Source organism: Mus musculus, chromosome 10 (assembly GCF_000001635.26).
Source record: "Mus musculus strain C57BL/6J chromosome 10, GRCm38.p6 C57BL/6J".
Classification (NCBI taxonomy): Eukaryota; Metazoa; Chordata; class Mammalia; order Rodentia; family Muridae; genus Mus; species Mus musculus.
Window position 1 is genome coordinate 22659259 of NC_000076.6, and position 23141 is coordinate 22682399.

The 23141-nt window shown below is 44.3% G+C and overlaps 1 protein-coding gene across 4 annotated transcripts in view; it reads left to right on the plus strand.

Moving 5' to 3' along the window:
- Slc2a12 (solute carrier family 2 (facilitated glucose transporter), member 12) overlaps nucleotides 1-23141 on the plus strand; it is a 58891-nt gene that overhangs the window by 14269 nt on the left and 21481 nt on the right. For 3 of the 4 annotated variants that reach the window (XM_006512775.4, NM_178934.4, XM_006512773.4), the window contains exon 2: nucleotides 5105-6448. In XM_006512775.4, the coding sequence (XP_006512838.1) occupies nucleotides 5105-6448 (1344 nt within the window). Of the gene's footprint in view, nucleotides 1-5104; nucleotides 6449-9691; nucleotides 10062-23141 lie in introns of those variants that run through there. The other variant, XM_006512774.4, reaches the window with a different exon arrangement.

Sequence of the window (23141 nt, forward strand, 5' to 3'; positions counted from 1 at the left end):
TGTTGCTGTCCCCTGCCCAGTGCCCCCTGCCAGCCCACTCTGTGTGGCCCCGTGGGTCTTACAGCTCCTTCGTATACAACATCTTGATTGTGGTTACATCTTCATACCACCTTGGTATGGAATCATCACCACATGCATCAAAAGGCTACAGATTTTTTCCATTGCAGGTGTGGGCCTCCCAGCAAGGTAGCCAGAAGACACAGGGGCAAACGTCGCCCAACAGCCTGTAGGTACCCAATAGTTCCCCTTTCTCCAACAAGTTTTCCACCCTCTGCTTGCTTCGACGGCATACAAAGCTGCAAGGTCCCCGTGGCACTTTTGCCGTGTGAAAGAAGGGAAGCTAGGATCAGGGTCACGAGAACACGCACGCTGTGAGAAGCTGTGAGCGAGCTTTTGACTTAATGGCCTGGAATGGTTTTGTTGTTATTGAGGTTTTTGTACTTAACATTAATTTTGGGTGGTATTCTTTGCCACTTTAGCCCTGGCTACTTTTACCTCAAGCTACCTGCTGCCCCAAACTTCCATCTGTTTTGTTTTGTTTTGTTTTTGTCTCCTGCCATTACCTCAGACTATATCCTGTTTTGTTCAGTTTATTGCCAGATTTCTTGGGAAAGTTATGTCTACTTCCTGGCGTCTATAGGATGACATATTGCTTCTGCCATCATCACTGACCATAAAGTAGACCCAGGAAAAGGCCGGTCGGTGTCTCTCTTTATGACTTTCATATGAATGAGCTGTGCCAGGTGAATGTTCTCTGATGGAGGACTTGAGAAGAGGGGCCATCTTGGAGACATTATACACTGAGCTAGAATTCCAAACCCAATGGGGCAGCCTCGGGATTGAATTGGAGCTTCATTTGTCCTAAGTCCCAGCAGCAAGGTGAGGAAAATAGTTTGGATAGTGCCCCCTGAAGTGCATAACCAGAACAATTCAGAGTCCCCAATTCTTACCATTGTTGGTAAACTCTCCCCATATGGCTAAGGTCATAGAATATCCTACTGCAAGGTTTTTAACTTTTAAAGGTAAAATGGCCAGAGATAGATTTAAACAGATAGGTATTGAGAGAGTAATATGCTGTGATGTGTGCAGATTAAAGTAACGTTTCAATAATCCATAGAGAAATGCCATCACTAATTGTTGAGAACTGTACTCAGGGTTCCAGGCCCTAAGGACATTCACAAACCTGGGTGGCTTCCAGACCTCCTGCACATGTCCCTGTTTGTCAGTATTTTGTGCCCTGGCTAAGGAAAGAGGCAAGAAATCTGAGGCCAGAGAGGAGCAGCAGGAGCCAGCCAGGCTGCTCTCCTCTAAGGAGTAGTTCTTCTATCAGAGTACATCAAGCCACCACCCTGTTGACTCCTGCAGATCTCTCCAAGGCAAAGCAGCAGACCCACCATCAAAGGAGGGGACCCTTGAAACACCAGAACTCCCCTTTGCAGGCAAACACTCTTTCCCATCTTCCGGGATGAAGAGGAGGAAGGGGAAGGCTGCAGGCACAACCATCTGTTCCCTAGGTTGTTCAGCTGTCAGTTTTGCTACATCCTTAACCCTGGCTACCCTTGTCACTGTGAACACCTTTTGGCTGCCTCACCCCATCTGCCTCCAAGGTTTCACTCTCAAGAATTATCTGTGGCATCAATCAGAACATTAGAGGCCACGATTGCCAATTGACAAACGCATGCATGCACAAGCCCATACAGCACGCACAGATGACAGAGTAATGTCAGAAGGAAGGGTGGAAAATAGAGTGATCTCGGGCTGGCAAGATAGCTCAGTGGGTAAAAGCATTAAACCTGGATGCCTGAGTTTCATCCCCAGATCTCATGATGGCAGGAGAGACCCGAATCCCAAAGGTTGTCCTCTGTTCTCAACATGCACACACACCATACTTCATAACACACGCAAACACACACACACACACACACCACAGAGAGACAGACAGACAATTCTATTCTTATCCAATTAGGAGGATTTCACTGATTTTCTTTGCAGTAGAAGAGTTTGCTGATGGCAATGTTAAAGACCCCCGAGAGAAAGAAGGTACACCTGAAAGCCGAGGACATGAATGGATCTGTAAGAGATTGTCAGATGCCAAAATGAAACAAGCACAATAAATAGTAGAAATCCCAAGGTGATTACATTTCTTGGAGGTCGAGACCGTATTTATGTTATTTCATTCTCTCTGTGTGTATGTGAATTTGTGTGTATTTTGGTACCTAGAAAAGTACCTGCTCTATAAAGGTGCTTAATAGTTATTTTCTGATTACATGGATTGCTGAAACAGTTTTAATCTAATGCCTCATTTCTTATATATTAGCTTTATTTATTTGATATACATTATTTTATTCTTATTCACTGGTCTATCTTACCATGGCTCGCTCGCTCTATCTATCTATCTATCTATCTATCTATCTATCTATCATCTATTTGTTTATTTATAGACATAACTCTGTATCCCAGGTGGACTTTGAATTCTATGTGTATCCAAGGATGACCTTGAACTTTTTCTTGCTTCGACCTTCAGAGTGCTACGATCACAGGCATGTGCATAAAGATCAAACCCAGTCTTTATGTAGTGGCAGGAACTGACCCAAGGGCTTTGAGCATGCTAAGCAAGCATGTTAACAATCAATTTACAACACCTGCCCAAATTTGTTTATTTTTAATTGTCCATTCACACATGTCACTAAATTGCTGGTGGTGGAGAATACCTTGGCCATTTGGTGCCTAGATCATGTTAATTTGACCTATTTATTTCAGGAGCGCTGAATAGGGTTTTTGTTTTAGTTTGTTTTTTGTTTGGTTTTGTGACAGGGTTTCCCTGTGGAACCCTGGCTGGGTAGACCAGGCTGGCCTTGAACTCATAGAGATCTGCCTGCCTTGCCTCCTGGGTGCTGGAATTGGGGCGTATGACCCCATGCTTGGTTTCTGAATACCACTTAAAAATGGTATCCTGTTCGCCCTGCCTGCCTTGGAAGGAGGCAGAGTTAAATGGCCGTGCCTTGGCCTATGAGAGCAGTGCCCACACACTCCTTCCAGCCCAGCCACTCAGGCTTACGGCTTCTCCACGTTCGATCCTGGCCCTCATGTTGGAGGTCCCAAAGTTCCCACTCAGCCCTGCTGCCTTTCCTTCATTCCATCTTCCTATGTGACCTCACACATTCTGTGGTTTTAAACACCACCCTTGCTTCATCTCTCCAGCCTCCATCTGCCCCAGATACTCATCTGTCCCTCCTGGACATTTTTATCTTTCAGGAGAAATGAAGAAAACATTTTAGTCTAAAATGAAGTTTCTGGTGTCTGTGTCTCTTGTTACTATATGCAAACAGTTCCGTTCCTGACGTTTCCTGCCAGGGCATGTTGTACCAGACAGTCTATATAAACAGGCATACATGTATTGAGTGTTGTAGAAGCACCCACTTGACTTTTGAGGTACCAACCTCCTGGCTTAGTCCACTCCCAATTCATGAGAAATTATACTCACGGGCACTCGTTTGGCTTGACAAGAAGCCTTGTCTTTGTTGACGTCTTCAGTTCCATCTAAGCCCTCAAATCGGAGCCGACGTCATCCACTGTCAGTGAAGTCCTTGAAACCAGTGACCACTCTTGGCCCTGGGAGACTGATTTTCTCTACCAAAGCAATCATACCTCCCAAACCAGGAAAACCGTGGTGCCTGTACTCTCTGACTTAGTGGGTGTGTAGCCTGTTGTACTTGGAACACAGTGAAAAGTGTCACAGTGACTTCCCCCTGCACACAGTGCCTCCTCTGTACCTATCCAAGCTCTCTCTCTGCCCCTCCCTACAGTCAGGCTCATGTTATGGTACACATACAATATGCCGTGTTTCTCACTGTTCCTGAGACATGGCAAGAGCTTCACTGTCGTGTCCCAGAAATGGCTGTCACTCCATCTAATATGAAATAAAATAAAATAGAATATAAATGTAAATTTTATATTAATATTAGTTATGTATTAATACAATTATATATTAAAATAAAACTTATATGATAGTATATTAAATTATATTATGTACATTTCTTCCCCCTGCCAACAACATTTCCTGTTTGCTCTATTTTGGTCCTGTCACAGTATAAGATATCTATGTCTCATCTATATCTACCTATATCTTTGTGTGTGTATGTGTATATATATATTCATATGTATGCATATATATACATACATATACACATACATATACGTGTGTGTATGTATCTTGGAATGTGACATATATATCACATATATATGTGTGTATGTGTATATATATATATGTGTGTGTATATATATATATATATATATGCATACCAGTTACTGAAAAGTAATAACTGTTCATCTTTCCCCGTTTTTCCTAGGGTTTACATTAAAAAGGAAAATTTCAATCCCCTTTGTTCCCTCTACTGCATCCCACCCTCCTTCTTCATCCTATGAGCAACAGACATTGTGGGCTGCTTACCCTCCCCCATTTATTTCTCCCTTCTTTATTTTTAATACATCCTTGACTTTGTTCAATTGTCCCTACACTTCCTGCTCCTACCTCTATGACCCTGGCAAAGGACAAGTAAAGCTTAATGGTAGCCAATGAGGAATGAAGGCAAGAGACTTAGAGGCTAGTTTCTGTGGGGCTGCACATAGCCAGGAACCCACACCTTCTTGTAGAGGTCCCTTACATCCTACCTGCCTTTGGAGGTCTGTCTTTAAAGAACTGGGTTGGGCTGGGACAAGCAGGCTATCTGGACATCTAATCCAGTGCCAGAGGCATGCACTAACTGGTAACCTTGTTTGTTCTGTCTTTATCATTTGCCAGCTGCTTATCTCCTTTAGCTACTTACTCTTGACTAAACAAACCCAGCACTCTAGTCAGAAGGAAGCCAGACTTCATAAATGCCTCCATGAGTCTTCTCCTAAACAACAAAGAAAAAAAAAAAAAGATTTTCCTGCTGTTGTCAATTTTCTTCTTAGCTAGTGCCTTATTCTGCCATGGTTGGTTGTATGTGTGTCCAAAGCCAACACTATGAAAGTCTTACCCAGGGACAAGTCTCCATTTGGAGATGGCGTGTTTGGGATGATCTCCTGGACTGATTTCACCATTTCTCCTTTCTGCTTGTAGGTCCCAGCATGTTTACGTTCCTGACATCTGTTACTGCAGCCATCAGCGGCCTCCTGGTGGGTTATGAACTTGGGCTCATCTCTGGAGCTCTTCTGCAGATCAGAACGCTATTAGCCCTGACCTGCCACGAGCAGGAAATGGTTGTGAGTTCCCTCCTCATCGGGGCATTCCTCGCCTCTCTCACAGGAGGCGTGCTCATAGACAGGTACGGAAGAAGGCTCGCCATAATCCTGTCATCCTGCCTCCTAGGACTTGGAAGCTTGGTCTTGATAATGAGTTTGTCCTACACGCTCCTTATAATGGGGAGAGTGGCTATAGGGGTTTCCATATCCCTGTCTTCCATTGCCACGTGTGTGTACATTGCGGAAATTGCCCCCCAACACAGAAGAGGACTTCTTGTGTCGTTGAATGAGCTGATGATTGTCACTGGTATTCTCTTTGCCTATATTTCAAATTATGCATTTGCCAACATCTCCAATGGTTGGAAGTATATGTTTGGCCTTGTGATCCCCCTGGGAGTTCTGCAAGCAATAGCGATGTACTTTCTTCCCCCAAGTCCTCGTTTCCTGGTGATGAAGGGACAAGAGGAGTCGGCAGGCAAAGTCCTCAGGAAGTTAAGAGTGATCTCAGACACCACTGAAGAACTCACTTTGATCAAATCTTCCTTGAAAGATGAGTATCAGTACAGTTTTTGGGATCTGTTTCGCTCTAAGGACAACATGAGGACCAGAATCCTGATAGGTCTGACACTGGTATTTTTTGTCCAGACCACTGGGCAGCCAAACATACTATTCTACGCATCAACTGTCTTGAAGTCTGTTGGCTTCCAGAGCAATGAGGCAGCTAGCCTTGCCTCCACTGGGGTGGGAGTGGTCAAGGTGGTTAGCACTATCCCAGCAACCCTCCTTGTGGACCACATTGGCAGCAAAACCTTCCTCTGTATTGGCTCCTCCGTGATGTCCGCTTCACTGTTGACCATGGGCATTGTGAACCTCAACATCAATATGAACTTCACCAACATCTGCAGAAGCCATAGTCTTCTTAACCAGTCCCTGGAGGAGTTTGTGTTCTATGCAACAGGAAACCTGTCAATTAGCAATAGCAGTCTCAGGGAGCACTTTAAAAGAATCACTCCCTACAGCAAGGGCTCGTTTATGCCCATGGGGAATGGCATGGAGCCGAAAGGGGAGATGACCTTCACGTCGTCTTTACCAAATGCTGGACTGAGCCGAACTGAACACCAGGGAGTCACAGACACTGCAGTCGTCCCAGCTGCTTACAAATGGCTGTCCCTGGCCAGCTTGCTTGTTTATGTGGCTGCATTTTCAATTGGTCTGGGACCCAGTAAGTACCTCACTTCTTACTCTTGCTCTATCACTTCTGATTGTTCTGTACTGCCTGTCATCAGTTCAAACAATCTAGAGTCAGGTACAGCCTTGTTAGATGCAAGTACAAGAAGCAAAATGAGCATACTGGTGGACGCCTGGTGTTCTGCACAGGCGGAAAATGTGCCCGTTGTGCAGTTGCTTGTGAAAAACACAAAGCCCATGTTTGTCTACAGGATCAGTTACTCATCATTATCCACATCACATGTGCATACTTTAGCACAATTGACCAGGGGTGAATCAGACCTGGGAAGAAATTCATTGCTCAGTGGCATTAGATTGTTGTATGAATGCAACTTTATTGTAGTTGTATTACATTCTGTGAAGGGGAACAAATGAAGTGTTTAGATTTTGTTAAGGCTACAGTGATTGGTGCATTCCAGTAATAATGAGAATAGGATTATGAGGTGGGAAGATTTCTTATTTGAGTAAATTTTATTTACTAGAGCAGGTTCCTGTGTGGGGGGTGGGATGTCTTGCTCTTTCATTAAATGGGAGGATGAATGTGTGGTTGGTTCCAGCCAACACAACACAAGTTTGACAACTTACTGGGACCTACCTGCAAGTCTCTTCTATTTTCTAGAGTTGGTCTGTTCAAACACAGACATATTTGCTGAGATAGTCTGTCTCTGTTTTGCAGTCTTTTGCCTCACAAGACATCTCAACCTTTTACAGAGGGGTTGTCACTAGGGGAGAAATGCTCAAAGTCAAGGGTAATCCTCCCATCTCAGATCTTCCTGCCCTCTGATTCCCACCTCTCTCCTTGCCCCCCTCTTTCTCCTCCATCTTTCTACCCTCTTCTTCAATCCCTCTATTTAGTAGAGTTATCTAAAACGATCTAGGTGACACTTTTTTTTTTTTAAGCAACCAGAGCTTTCTTCTCCCAGGTGTTTACAGCCTGAGACTGCTCACCTGCAGAGATTCTCTACAGAGGTGAGCTAACGCCACCCCATGTCTGGAACATAGTAAACACTTGAGGTTCTAGGTTGGCAATGATTAGAGAACCCCTGTTCCCATTCTGGTCCCAGCTTCATTGCACATGTTTCTGCGTGTCTGTCTTTTCTTCATTTCCCCACTTCCCTTAGCCAGGGTTCCAGGACCCAAGCTGCTTAGGAAACTAACAAACTTATTCATCATTGGAATCTTTTAATGTCACGTCACCCTCCTCTCTTTCGATTCTGGCTCATCTTGAATGCAGCCTATTTTCTACTCCACCTCATCACTTTCTATCTCAAAGCATCAGAACAGACTTCTCCACTGTCAAGAACCCAGTTCAATTTTGGAAACCGTTAGTAGGTTTATTTTTTATGCTCCCTTCAAGGGTATTCTGCTCTTCTTCTTTTTAAATGTATCTTAAACTTGGTGTTGGGTACTGGGTATGAAGGACCAACCAGTCCAGAACCTCACGTGTTGAAGGGCTCTGTCCTCAGCTGGTGGATCCAGTTTCCTGTTGGTCTTGATAGTAAACATTAATGAACTTGAGAGTTTTCTGTCACTGAGATAGATTCTTTTTGCCTCATGGTGGCTCAGCTTTCAGTCTATGATCACCGTGTCCCTTTTGCCTTCGAGCCAATGGTGAGGCAGTACGTCACAGGACAGACAGTGCACAGTCAAGGAAAATACTCTTTATTGACACAAAGAGAAAAAGGAGAGGAAGCAAGGATCCTAATCTCTCCTTCAGGGGCATACTACTAAGGCCTAATGGCTTTCCAATAGGTCCTACCTTTTAGAAGGGTCCACCACTTCCTAATAGCACCACAGGCTAGAAGCAAGCTCTTAACATAAGGGCCCTTAGACATGGCAGCCAACTATGTTTGGCTCAGTCCTCTCCTTGAAGATGCATAAGAAGTAGGAGTGAATAAAAATAGTTAATGTAGCATCTCTCTCTCTCTCTCTCTCTCTCTCTCTCTCTCTCTCTCTCTCTCTCTCTCCAAACTAGAGACACTGAAGGGACTCTAGCCTGCCCCAGCATATCAAACATGGCTCTGGCAGGCCTTGCCCTTCTCCTCCATTCCCCACGCCTTGCTAAAAACCATTAGATTGCATTCCTAAAGCTAGCCCCCAAGGTCTGTTTCCTTATTTGGCTATTTCTTCCTCCTGAGGCTGACTACCAATGTATAGCTACTGAAGTACTGAAGTCCAACAATCAAAGGCCCCCTTTGGCTGCCCTAACTAACCTGTCCAATCAAAATGACACACTTTATCCTAACACAGGGTTTCCCCTTTTCCCTTTATAAACTGCCATTTTCCTAAGGGCCACATCTGTCTCCTGTTTACCCAGAGGTCATTCTTTGTCACTCCCCCCACCCCACCTCCCTGGGACAAGTATCCCTTCCCCCCTCCCTTGTTTCCTTCCCCTTCTCCCTAGTCCTGTGTCTCCTGTCTTTGTCTCTTATTCCCTTTGTCCCTCTGGGGCAAATAAACCTCCTTTTGCTGAGAGCTTGGTCTTTGGGTGTCTTGAGCAGATAGATAGCACTCCAGACAGCAGATCCAGTCTTTCTCTTCTGAAGTTCTGCCCTAGGTGTGTGTTTCTCTAAGGCTAAGCTACCAGGATAGGATGTAGGAGAGACAGAGACAGACAAAGACAGATAGAGAAAATAATAATTTTTTTAAAGTCTCTGATGTACATTTCCTTGGATAACTGAACTTAACGAAATATCGAGTATGTGCATCAGTTAGAATTCAGGTTCAGTTGATACAACGAAGACCAAAATAACGAAAGATTAAGCATGCCGGACATTTCTTCTTTTTTCACTTTCCAGTTGGAGTTGTGTAGTTCTGTGTGCTGTGGTGATGCCCCCGGGGAGCCTGCAGCTTCCCCCATTTGGGGCCTCTCACCTACATCGGACTGTGCTTTGATATTGGCTCTTCCTTTGCCACGATGACTGTTTCACAGTGTTGTCACCCTTCAGCAATAGCTCATGACCCCTTTAGAGTAAACGCAGTGTGCACGGTGCAGGACCTGGGGTGCTGCCTGTGGCCGTGAGGGTTACTGCGCTAGGGCGTGATCACTCTGGGCGATGAGCAGACAGAGCTTTTTATTGATTTTTTACATCTCACCACTGTGCGTGCGTATGTGTACATGCGTGTGTGCGTTTGTGTGTTTGTGTGCATGTGTGCCAAACCATATGTGTCACAGCATTCATATAGAGGTCAGAGGACAGCCTTGAGTAGCCATCTTTCCCATCTTCGTTTGCTACAGAATCTCTCTGTTATTAAAGGCTCTGAAGTACCAGCATCTGGGGAATTCTCCACCTTGAATGGCTCCACCTTGGATCTCACCGTATGAACACTGAGCTTGTAGATGCTCTACCCACTGAGCCACCGCCACAGCCTGGATAGATTTCTTATAGGGGTCAGGCAGCACACAACTGGGAGAAGCTCAAAAAGCAAAGGTTAGTAAGAGGCAAAGGAAAAGACTGAGTAATCAGGGCTATGGAGAGAAGCTGGCAGAGACAGGTGTGGAAGGTTGTGGTTGTCTATTTACTCATGGCCTGGAATCTCTGCAGAGTAGGAAAGAAACTTATATCAGAGTAGAAAGAAAGCAAAATCAATTCTCCTTCTCCCTTCTCCTTTTCTCCTTCTCCCTTCTCCTCCTCCTCCTCCTCCTGCTCCTCCTCCTCCTCCCCCTCCTCCCCCCCATTCCCCCTCCTCCTCCTCCTCCTCCTCCTCCTCCTCTTTTGTTTTTTCTCGAGACAGGATTTCTCTGTGTAACCCTGGCTGTCCTGGAACTCACTCTGTAGACCAGGCTGGCCTCGAACTCAGAAATCCACCTGCCTCTGCCTTCCAAGTGCTGGGATTAAAGGCGTGTGCCAACACTGCCCGGCACAAAATCAATTCTTGCCATAGCAAACTAGGAGTGTGTGGGAAGAAACGTAACCTGCTCCCATGTCTTCCCATCAGGGCTGAGGATGCTGGCCATCTGCAGAAAAATGGCCGTGTTTCCCCTGTGCATGGTCTTGGGGAAGTTCTAAAAATAGATCTGGGGCTGGTGAGATGGCTCAGTGGGTAAGAGCGCCCGACTGCTCTTCCGAAGGTCCAGAGTTCAAATCCCAGCAACCACATGGTGGCTCACAACCATCCGTAACAAGATCTGACTCCCCCTTCTGGTGTGTCTGAAGACAGCTACAGTGTACTTACATATAATAATAAATAAATCTTTAAAAAAAAATAGATCTGGCCAAATTCTGTGTTCCGTATGACCTATAAGGGGACATTGTTGATAGCCATGGTGATGTCAAGAGCCTGGGCTGGCGTTTTTATCTTCATGTCACCATTTCTCCCAGGAGGTTGCCACCCTTGCCGCTCCTCAGGGTTGATGTTTCGGGCTTTTTTCATAGTTCAGTCAGTGACCAAACATTTGAGCTGTTCCTCAACAGTGGATCCTGTATCTGTTTCTTTTCTATCTCTGCCATCCTGGCCTAGCTCGATGTTACTCCTAGATACCAAGAGTCTCCCAATAGTTCCATTACAGACCTTGCTCATAGCCATCCGTCTTCCTCGCATGCCTGCTTGGTACCGTTTTAGAGAAACTGACCACTGTCCAGGGTGAAAGGAGGATGGTAGATTATTTTCACTTTTTTGGTGGAAAGGAAATAAACTGCCAAGGATCCTGAGGTCACAGAGCGTGAGGTCTATAGACCCAGACTCCTTTAGCTGACCCCGCACTCTCTACCATTATAGCCCAAATCCCGAAAACTCAGCTTTTCAGGGCCTTCCATCATATCCCTGAAGGGTATCAGTGCATCTGTGTAGTTCGCTACACTGGAGACTATAACGTGCTCTGGAGCCATCATTCCCATAGAGATACACTGAAAACTCTGCATAGCGTGCACTGTTAGTGTTAGTGCAGGCATGGCAAGGGAATGCCCCATCCCTTAGAGCTTCTTTATTTCCCATTCCTCATTACCCTAGCCATAAACACCGAACACATCTAACCCCCCCCTCTACTTAATCACAACCTTTCCTACCTCTGAGGATTCATGAAAATTTCCTCTATGCATCCACTCAAATTCGTAAAAGGCCTCTGTTTGTATGAGTCATTAATGTATGTCAAATGTACAGTAACTCAGTCTGGGATTTAAAGAGACTGAATTAAAAACCAGAACTTCTGGGTTCTAATTCCAGCTCTTTAATTTACTGGCTATGTGACTAACAAGCTGCATATATTCTCAGTTGTTTTCACTCTATGAAATGGGCATAGTAGTACCTGTGGCATCTGTTGGAGAGAAGAGGTGCATGTCAACTGAGCCAATAGCCTTGAATGCTAATGGGCACAGTATCACTGTGAAAGACAGGCCAACAGTGTAACTCAGTCTTTGACTGACAGCTTGTATTAGATGCTGAGGAGCACAGTACCACTGTGAAGGACAGGGCAACAGTGTAACTCAGTCTTTGACAGCTTGTATTGCTTCTGTTCATTCCTTCTGCTCTATTAATTGAAGCACAGCTACTAGATCATCCATTCTTGGAACAAGGAAATCACATCTTGTGGGTTTTATTTCTGTTCTTTTTTAATGTTATCACCTTATAATTCTGCTTGTAAACCATTCTAGGCTACATACGGATTGTGAAGGGAGCTGGGGAAAGATTTTTAAACCAAGGCAGGAGCTCAGAGTCAGCTCAAAGTGGGCAGGCAAAGGACCCAGTAACTTAGGAGTGCTCCACAGCCAAAGCAAGCCCTCCTGCTGCCGGACACCTGGCATGAGACTTTCTGTAGAACAATTAAACACATCACTTGGGTACAACTTTTAAAAATTGATCTGTTTTTGCCTAAGAAAAGAGGCTGGGAGACAGTCATGTTCAGAACCAACTGGTGGGAGGCAGCCAGGGCATGTCTTTGTTAAATCCTAAATAGCTGGACACAGAGTTCTGAAAGTCACCCTGGATTTTCTTGGACACCTTGGCTTGGTTTGTTTTGCCACTATATGGAGGAGTAAGTCTCTTTCAGAACTTTCTAGGTCCCTGGTATTGCCACTGGGTGAGGAAGCTGAGGACTGAAGGTGTTTGGGGTCTGAGAACGGGTTAACTCTCATCCCATTGTATCTAACTCTGAACGGCCCCTCCAAGGGCCGACTTGGGTGTTCATGTAAGACTGCATCATGCTGTGAGAGAGGCCAGCATCTGTATCAACTCTCCTGACATGACCAGTCATCTCTCACACAGCTTGGGGACAGAGATTTTCCTTGTGTCTTCAGAACGATCTAAAGAATTACCCTTTGTTTATTTTTGCAAAGAGCCAATCACTCATGTCTATATTCATACCATCATTTCTTTTTCTCTCCTAATGAAAACATTCATAGGGGATTCCACTTCAATACTCAAAATCGTATTGTAGGGCATTGTCATAAACTGCAAGAACCAGTTAGAGCTTTAAAAATGTTATTAGGAACAAGCTTTTCATACCAGATTTTAACTGCATTATAAAACTTATTAGCCTGGTGTGATTATTGCTCAACTATGGGGGTTAGAGAGTTTATTGCTTGTAAAACAAACAAATCCTTTGTATAAGTAGAGGCATAAAGGGGAAAGTACTTGTTGTTCTAAAGCAACATTGAAAGGAAGATTAAACCATCCTTATTAAATCTTCTTAAGTGTGAGTTGGCTTAGGGCAGCATTCTTTAATTATATTAGATTATAGCGTGGCTTTCTTCTGCCAGGAAAGTGTTTCTATTCTTAGGTTAAAGTGTATGCCTCAAGTCATCCCACTCGGCTCCTCTAGTTTTCTAGCTGCAAAATAACAAGGTTGCTTTAGGATGTAGAATTTCAGAGGAGGGGACCTACATGTGGCATCAAGTAACATTGAATACTTCCTTGTGTGTACTTAAAATGGCATTCTAAGGCGAGCACTGGCTTCCGCCATCTGCTGAAGGGGTTCATAGAACTTAAGAGGAAAAGAGGCTTGTTCACTTCTGTGTAGCTGATAGTAGGATTCTTGTGCAGAATTAAATCAGGACATGAACCCCATTGCCATTACTCATGACATTTATTAAATAGTTGATTATTAACACCTGCCCTTCAACATAGGTTCAAAACTCTAACCAGACTCTCCGGTGCGTGTTCAAGGTGTTCTCATCCATTTTAGCTCCTTTTAGTGGCTGGCTGGGAATTTTATTTTTTTAAGCACATAATCACAAACTCCTGATATGATGAGAACATCTACTTACTCCACAAGTAAAGAGGAGCCAAGGCTCAGGGCCTGTTGTCATTATGTCATGAGTTCATCTGAGGTAACATTTGTGGATATATTCGCTTTTGCCGACAATACCCACTGTAACTTAGAAACAAATGTGTGGTTATTCTCTCTCTCTCTCTCTCTCTCTCTCTCTCTCTCTCTCTCTCTCTCCCTCTACTTCTGTCTGTCTATCTGTCTGTCTGTCCTTGTTCCTTTGGGGAGGACATCTTTGTACATCTGTATTCACCGACATAAATCACCATATGATGATCTACGGCCAGCATACATACAGACAGCATGCTGTATAGAACAGTAATGTGTTGTTTTCAGGCCACTCCTCATTCTATGTCATGGCGGTTGGCCTCCACTCCTACATGGGTTTGGGTCTCCTATAATCATATCTCTTATACATTTGGTCCATACGCCAGCATAGTTTATTTTTTCTTAACAACCTGTTCCCCCTGGCTTTTCTCTGATAAGCTCAGCTGTCAAGGTTTCTGACATTGTCCACTCTAGAGTGTCATCCAGGAGCCATGTGTGACTACTCTCTTCATGGCTTTCTAACCCAAAATTCCATATGTCCGCAATAAATTAGTTATACCTTCTCTCATTCATAAGTCTCTTCTCCAGGAGCAGATGTAAGGGATTTTTCTCCAGGTCATGTATTAAGCTAGGTAACAAGGCTGGGACTGCCACCATTAGACTATGTTTGTTTCACGTGTTCAAGTAGAACATCAGGCCAAAAACCGAATGACAGGTGACACCAAATGACAGCTGACACTAGAGAATCTCTTCCTATATTGTCTACCTACTCTGGAGTGCCATATTGGCAGGAAGAAGCAGATAGAAAGGGCTAGGAAGAGGTGAGAGAGAACGTGGTGGGAACTCTTCATTCGTCCGTTCCCAGGGTGACATGACTCAGCATGACATACATGGCACAGACATTCAGATGTGGATGGGGGAGACCACGGGACGAGTTCGGTTTAGATGGAGGCAAAGAGAGTAAAAAGAGCCAAAAGGAGGGGTGTCCTTGGAGAAGGGCTTCTTTAGGTAGGGATGTGCAGGCGATGGCTCCTCTGCCCATGACCTGTAAAACTGGGGCAAGCTTTGTTCAGAGAAAGTTGTGTGAGTATCTGGAAGAGGGGAGTTTTAAGCAGGATAAATGGTGGCAGGCCAAGTGTCCTTGAGGATAGACACGAGCAGGAGAGATTAGGAGGATGTCAAAGAAGCTCATTGAGTCTGTCTGACACAGTGCTAGGCTTTGGATGGGATTTTTGCCTGGGACTTCCTCGCTTCAATCTCAGCTCCATAGCGTGGGAATTTGGACAAACAAGTTCATCTCTCAAAATTCTCAGTTTGCTAATCTGAACAATGGGGTGGTAGTATCTACCTCTCACTATAATAGCACACTGAAAAGAAGCAATCTGTACCACATGCCCTTCATTTAGTCTCTGGCACACAAGGTGGCCTTGGGCAAATGGCATCAATTCCGATCATGGTCTAGATGCGAGAGGTTTAGATCCTGACAGTACTGATTCCCCTAGGACTGCCCACGGTATTGTTCTACGACATCACTGTCAGCTTCAGTGACCTCTGCATTCAGTCGGATGGACACTATAGAAATGGACCTGGAGCTTTGGGTAAGGTGGCTCGCCTGTAGTCAAGGTGTTCCAGGAGTCTGGACAGGTTTTTACAGAAAACCATGCCAGCTGGTGGGAGTAAAAGATGTAAGTCCAGCTGAGGACCACGAATGTTTGCCTGTCTAAACCTGTGCTCTTAATCCAGACTCTCAGTGTCTGTGGCCACGGCCGGGCCCTGTGCTGTGGGACTGACTTGCTGTGGTTGAGAGTCAGCCCTGGCATCTAGGAGGGGCAGGGGGGAGCTGTGCCTCCCACGGAGCCTCCTTTCATTGGGTCAGAACTCCTGCTTCACTAATCATACTCAGTCTTGGGTAAAGGCAGCCGACGCCCACGGAAGGTTACATTTAAAATCAAGGGCATTTTTAGGGCACTAGACAAAAATGACAATTTCTAAGTTTTTCCATTTTGTTCTCCAAGTATGAGACCTAGTTTCCCTTTTAAAAAGAGATTTGAGTTTAGCAGTATCATGGACTAGTCATTGTGACTTTAGTTTTTTTTTTTAATTGATGATTTATTTTATTTCCATTTTCATTTCTTTAAATTCTCTCTCTCTCTCTCTCTCTCTCTCTGTGTGTGTGTGTGTGTGTGTGTGTGTGTGTGTGTGTGCGTGCTGCTCACATATGTGCACATTCAGACATCAGAAGACAACTTTTGGGGTCAGTTCTCTCCTTTTTGCATGTGTGGGTCCTGGGGATTGAACTCAGGCCGTCAGGGTTGGTGGCAGGCCCCTTTCTCCACTGAGCCATTTTTACTTTTACTTTCATTACACCTGTGCACAGATGATTTAATGTGACACCTGTAATCTAATATTCTCCATTTTTAATTTATCTGCTTATTTATTTATTTACTTATTTATTTTTGAGACTGACTCTTACTTTGTAGCGTAGGCCGGCCTCACATACATATCTTCCTGCCTCAGCTGCCCTCACTGCTGAGATTAAAGGCATGGACCACTGTGCCCAGTTAAATCAAATATGAAGCAATTCCTTTGTAATTTTTTTCCTAAGAGAATTATGTGACAGTCTAAACCTGGGTCTTGAAAAGGTTATTATTATCCCCCCCCCTTTTTTTTTTACCTGATTAGTATTAGAGCTTGTAGACATATTTTCATGCATTATCTTAGCCTTAAAAATCCCACTGGATTCCCCTGGTGTGGAGGGCAAGTACAGTTAATAACTGTAATGGAAGACATACCCTAGCCACAGGCAATTAAAGTGTCAGTAACTGGAAAGGTGCTGCGGTTTTTCCCACTTGCCAGCTAACAGGTTAGATTCCTTAGTCAGGACATAAGGCTATTTATTATTCATAGAACATTGAGGCTATCAGCACTTATGGTAGATACTCAAGCCCCATAGATCAACTGGATTATTTATAAAAGTTCTGCACAGATGTTGGGTCACCTGAGAGAGGAGTCCAGAACTTGGAAAACGCAAATCTTGGATAACACAGACCATATGCCAATCTGTTTCCTTCCCTGGAGGCATTACAGTTACTTAGCAATAATCAAAGCTGCCCCTTTCTTCAGAGATGATTTAGCTGTGTTGTATGTAATAGGCACCTTAGTGGGTCTGTAGCAAAGATCTGTCAGAGCTACTGCTCCTGGACAAGAAGGAATGCCTGCCAGACACACGCGGAAATCGTCCCCAGCTTACATGTATCGCTGAGAATTGTCATGAGACCTCTGTTTGAGAGCTCCCAACACTCCCGCCTAGCCCTGGTTTGTTTCACCTTGCAGAACTGATGCAGCCTTTGGGAGGACGGTATCAGCGGGGAGCAGGAGAGTCACCTGCCAAAACATTTAAACTTCGGGGTTGTATCCAGACGACTCTGGCTCTCTCCGAAACCCGCTGCTCATGTGATGCATACACAGCCTGGGCTTATGACAATTCCAGGCATGTGGACAGCAGGTTCTAATTTGGAAGTTTACTTCGCTGCTTCATGCCAAACCCATGCTGGGTTCAAGACAAAGGCTGACATTCCAGAAGTGCATCTTGTGTTTCATAAGAGATCTTGGTCAGCTTTACATTTCCTCCTGGGCCCCAGGCCCCCAGTGCTCAAAACCATCACCCTCAAAGGCTTTCAGGTCTTCATCTCCCTCCACCAAACACATTACATAAATTATCTTTTAAACAGTAGAATTTGACCATCAAATGTGGGCATTGTATAACAATATCCACACAGTGGGTGCGTTAAGTGTTAACTCCCTTTAATATCTTTAAAACAGGTTTCTCCCCCCCCCCCTTTCAGATCTGACCCACATCCGCACAGTTCTCTGCTTTTTCCTCCCCAGTTAGCTAGGTTGATTTGACTGAGTGACTTGTTTCACGCTCCAGTGTTAGGTTCAAGGTATGTCATACCTGCAGAGTGGTCCACTAACTTTGTGTTCAGGCACAGAGGCGAACTTAAAGAAACCTGGGCATCAGGCTAATGAAGTCCTGCTTCCTCTTTAGAGTTAGATGATGCATTTGTGATACTGAAGGAACCACAGAGCTCTTTGCTGCGTAGGAGCAAAGATAAACGCGTGGAGGAACGGCACCATCCCTTCTGTAACCATCAGTAACTGCTCGCACAAGTTATGTTTGGCTTCCAGTCAGTGCCCCCATTATAATCTTTTGTTTTGGAACACTGTAAATCCTGGATATCACAGACATTAAAGAAGCACATTGAACTTTTAATGTGGTCTTAATAAGCACAGACATTCATTGGTGGTTTAGCTGTTTTCCTGAACACATTTAAGAATCGTTCCAAGGAGCCTTTGGAGCATTGAAAACCATAATAGCTTCCTAATCGTAGCACCAATAATGAAGGCAGCAGAGTACAGACTAGTGTGTCTGTATACAACAGTACTTCAAGTGCCACATCATTCAGGCTTAAACCAGAAAAGAGAAATTCCTTGCCTGTCATTGCTTTTATGTTTGTCTGTATATGGAGTGCCACTTCTGTCTTATCATGGTATATGCACTACACTCTATGAGGGTCCTCCAAGATACTATAAAGGGAGTCACTTTCCAAAGATTCATCTTTGAGAACAACAACAAAAATAACAACAATATATTTCTTAATTTGTTGTCCTTTCTAAGCCAGATACAGTGGCACATGTCTGTAATCCCACCACACGGAAAGTAGAGGCAGAAGGAGCAGGGGTGCAGGATCATCTACACAAGACTCTATCTCAAAAATAAGAAGCATAAAACAGGGCCTGGGAAATGGCTCAGTGGGTTCGAATCCCCAGTATCCATGCAAAAACCCAAGTATGACTGAATGCATTGGTCCTCATAATGTCAGCTCTGGTGAGCAAAGACAGGTCCTGAGAGCTGATTAGCCAGCCAGCCTAGACAGTTCAGTCTAAACATGGAGTGTCAAGGCAATCAAGTCTGGAGGAAGATGATCAACACTGTGCTCTGGCTTCCACTTGTGTACATATGGGCGGTGTATCCACTAACATACACCGTTAACACAGCACACAACATACAGAGTAAACAACACAGTAAAACTGCCCCTTCCTAGCTCTTCAGTCATAGAGACTCCGTTTAAAAGAAAGCTCATTTATGACTTCATGAGAAGTAATATGTATTATTATACATACAATGAACAATAAAAGCTGAAGAACACTGATAAAAAAATTAATGTAGGTGTTGAGAAGTGACTCACGACTAAGATAATAGTCCTTTCATCTCCAATGATTTGCTTTCAACAGAAAAATAACGGATGACGTAATCAAATCACCCGCTGGCAGACCATCTCAAGAAGCACTCCTTGTTAATTTGCTCACACTGAATTCCTTCCACTCAACACCTATTTTATTATTGAGAATAGTAAATTCTATCCATTTCAAAGGTAGAAAAAAATGCATTCCTCTATAAATAAATGGCATTCACCCACAGAAACCAATAAACAACAGTGTTCCATGCATCTCTTACAGGTACTTGTGGTTCTTTTATGTTCGGTGATTTCTAAACATTTTGAGATGCTGCTCTCATTTTGTCCTCTTTTGTACTAATTAGAGTGTTAATATATTCGGGGGGGAGTCTTAATCTGCCTTTGAATATGTAAAATTAAAGGACAGTTTCAGTTCATAACATTTTTCACTGAGTTGCTCAGGACTGGCACTAAAAGTCTTTCTCTCGGGCTTGTGTTATAGTCAGTGGGCTCAATACTATACTCATGTGTAAAAGAGGGCATCCAATTGGGATGCCGTTGCATTCCACTGGAAGCATCTAGAAGACCAATGACTAGGACCTGAATATGCTGGACAGTGCACCATCCTCTGCTATCATGTAAATTTATGATTAAAATGTTAATATAAATTATAAGTAACAAAAGACTCACTTTTTTCAAACTTCAAGTGACTTTGCCGACTACACAAGTGAGAGCAGTTGAAGCCCCACAGAGCTTTCCTGTTCTTTTTGGTGCCTGGTAAAAGGGGCAGGGAGAGGGTCTAGATTTTAGCTAGGCATGAACACACCTTTAATTCTAGCACTTGGGAGGCAGAGGTAGATGATGGTTTCAGACCAGCGTGGTCTACGTAGTGAGAAGAGTTACATGGTGAGACCCTGTCTAAAAATAAAGAGGGATTAGTTTTTAATTTCATTTCATTTTAAGAGTCATTCTGCTAACATACTTTCCTGAAAAAAAATTATTCTGGTTGATTTTGATTATGAGTCCTTATTTGGGAAACACAGATGTTTTATTCCATTGCCTGTCTTGGCTTGAAATCTAAGCAGTTTAAGATAATATTCATGAATAAAGTATTTCTTTTACAAAAGACCATGGGTGTCACAACTCAGGGAGGCTGAGGAAAGTGAGACTACACAGCCAACAGCACGAAAGCTCCTGATGTCGGAGCTGGTGGCCTACCAGAGTCTGTTGTTAAGAGCCGATGTCTCAGGATCCAAGCATTTGGTTGCAAGAGCACCTGGGCAGCACACGTCTGTTCCTGTTCGCATTCTAGGCAGCTCTTTGCAGGAAAGCTAGGTGTGGCCTGTACTGCTTGAAAAGGCAACGAAACCACGGGATCTGCATTTACTTCTGCCGCACACGCTCGCTCCCTCGCTCGCGCTCGGGGATGGGTCCTTCGGCAGAGCCAGTATCTGAGCTCTTTGCACCCCAAGTGTGGAACTCCCTCCGAAGCTGGTAGGTCTCTGGCAGGAGTTTGAAGACCTCAGTGAGTCTTTCAGACTCTTGAATTCACAGGACAGGTGTTTCAGGAAAAATTCATGCCCAGAGAACTGTAGGATTTATATCTGAGAGCATAGTGGGTTAAACGACAGGTTCTGTAGGAAAAACGAGCAGTGGCCAGAGTAGGTAGGAAGCCGGAAATGCTCAGAGTGATTTACGTGGGACAGAAAGTTATTTCTATTATCCCTCCTAACCTGAGGCTGAGTCCTCACAGAGTGACAAGAATGCCCTCCCTCATGGGCATTTTATGTCACTTGTCACTCTATGTGGCTGTAAACACCGTGTCTGTAGACTTATCTAAATCTGGCAAATTCTTGTGGGACCCTGATGATCTGACACCATTCGATATAGGGGTTGCATAGCTGTTAGTGACTACTGACTCTGGTCTTCCCCTGCTCCCTGCTCCCAAGCTCAGATTTCCAGTCATTGGGAACTGTGATATAGAGCAACATTAGGGACATTGCAGACTCTGGCATTTACAGGGGCACACTTGCTGAAGTAGTTCTGTAATGGTAAGACAGGGATTGAATAACAGAGTCAAGGAGAGATGTTTTATGCCTGTTGAGTGGCAGTGGCAACATACACAGTCCTGTTGTGTTTGTGTGTTGTGAGTACTCTATAGAGCAAACAGGACAATATATCTTCTGCTCGCCTATCATTAGGGGAGGGAAGAAAGAGGGTGTTCAAAGAGAATGCCCCTTTCTTCCCGTGTCAGTGAAAAAGAGCCCTTCCATGTGGCGGCAGATTGATTTTCTTTGGAGAGAAAATGGGCCCTCGTCATTGATGCTAAAAGGAAAACATTTCACTTCTTGTTTTTATAGAGATCACTGTCCTGGATGCCCACAGGCTGGGTCATTTGTTTGTGCTTTCCCTGTATACTGAGGCCGTGCTCTTCTGTTCCTTCTGTCTTGCGCATGCATAGCATCTTTCTAGAGACTATCAGGACACAAAGACTCTTGCTCTGTCTTGCTCCTGTCTGATACAGGAAGCCATTCTTGCCATTGCATTCTGAATTTTATTTCAGAATAAATAAACCTTTCCCGGGGTTTGAAAGCTTGGGATTTTTACAGTTCCGTCATCACCATTAAAATAATATCCTCCTTATTTAATTGCTCAGGCTCTATATTGGGATGGTTAAACATTCATTTGACAATTGCTACGGCATCCAATTTTGTCAGTATTGTATCAGCCAAGACATTGGGTCTTGAGTTCTTCCCATTCGACTTGAAGTAAAGCAGCAGCTTCAGAAAGATGCTCTTTATTTTTGGAAATGTCAGGCTCAGGGCTTGACGGACAAGCTCCCACCAGAACACACACTGAGGGAAGTTTATTTTCTAATCTTCAGTTCATTACTCGGGCTGGTGAAATGGCCCCAGGGCTTGGTTTAACTGCCGCACTGTCTGTGTGGTGTAGAGTTTCTGAATGTTTTTAGTTTTTTTAGGACAAGTCCCCTCACTTCAGACTCAGCACCTGCAACCTACCACCAGTGCTGTGCACCTCCACCCGATTTGTTCTCTTTGAGATGGAGGCCCACGTTTTCTAGGATGGCCTTGAACTCATGTGTAGCTGAGGATCACCTTGAACTTCTGGTTCACGTGCCTCCACCTGGCATTACAGACGTGTGGCACCATGCGTGGTGTGTTAGGGTTTTACTGCCGTGAACAGACACCATTTCACTTCAACACTCGAACCATATATTTTATATTTTTCCTTTCTAAACTTGCTACACTTGTTCAAAAGGCTCTTCATGAGACTTAACCAGAGAATAAAGTCTCTGCTGGGCTTTTTTGAGACTTGCTTTGTCAGTGCAATTAATAGAAGTCTCTTTACCTTAACTTCAGGTAGAATCTTCAGACAAGGGCAAAAAACAACAACATTTTCCACAAAAATACCACAAAAATAGTCTCTGTGCCACATACTGAAATTCTTCTCGGACACCTCTTGGGCCTGTTCTGCACAGTTCAAACAGCAACAAAATCTTCCATATTCCTACTAGGATAGCCGAGTAAGCCCCATTTAGAGCATTCCACTGCTTTCCAAATCCAAAGTCCCCAAATCTATATTTTTCTAAACAAAAGCATGGCCAGGCCTCTCACAGCAATACCCCAGTCCTCGGTACCAACTTCTGTCTTAGGGTTTTACTGCTGTGAACAGACACCATGACCACGGCAAGTTTTATAAAGGACATTTAATTGGGGCTGGCTTATAGGTCAGAGATTCAGCTCAGTATTATCAAGGTGGGAACATGGCAGCATCCAGGGAGGCATGGTGCAGGAGGAGCTGAGAGTTCTACATCTTCATCTGAAGGTTGCTAGTAGAAGACTGACTCCCAGGCAGCTAGGGTGAGGGTCTTAAACCCACACCCACAGTGACACACCTACTCCAACAAGGCCATTCCTCCTAATAGTGCCACTCCCTGGGCCAAGTATATACAAACCATCACACCTGGTTTATATGATAGTGTGGATCAAGCACAAAGCTTCTTTCATGCTAGATAAGTATTCTGTGCTACATCATGTCCCCATTTGTCTTGGTGGTACCCACCACTTCCCGGAACTATGATGGCCAAATCAGCTCACTCTCATTTGAGGTCAATGTGGTTCTGAGGAACTCGACAACACTCAGCCATTAAATACCTCCATGAGGCCATCATGATGTGA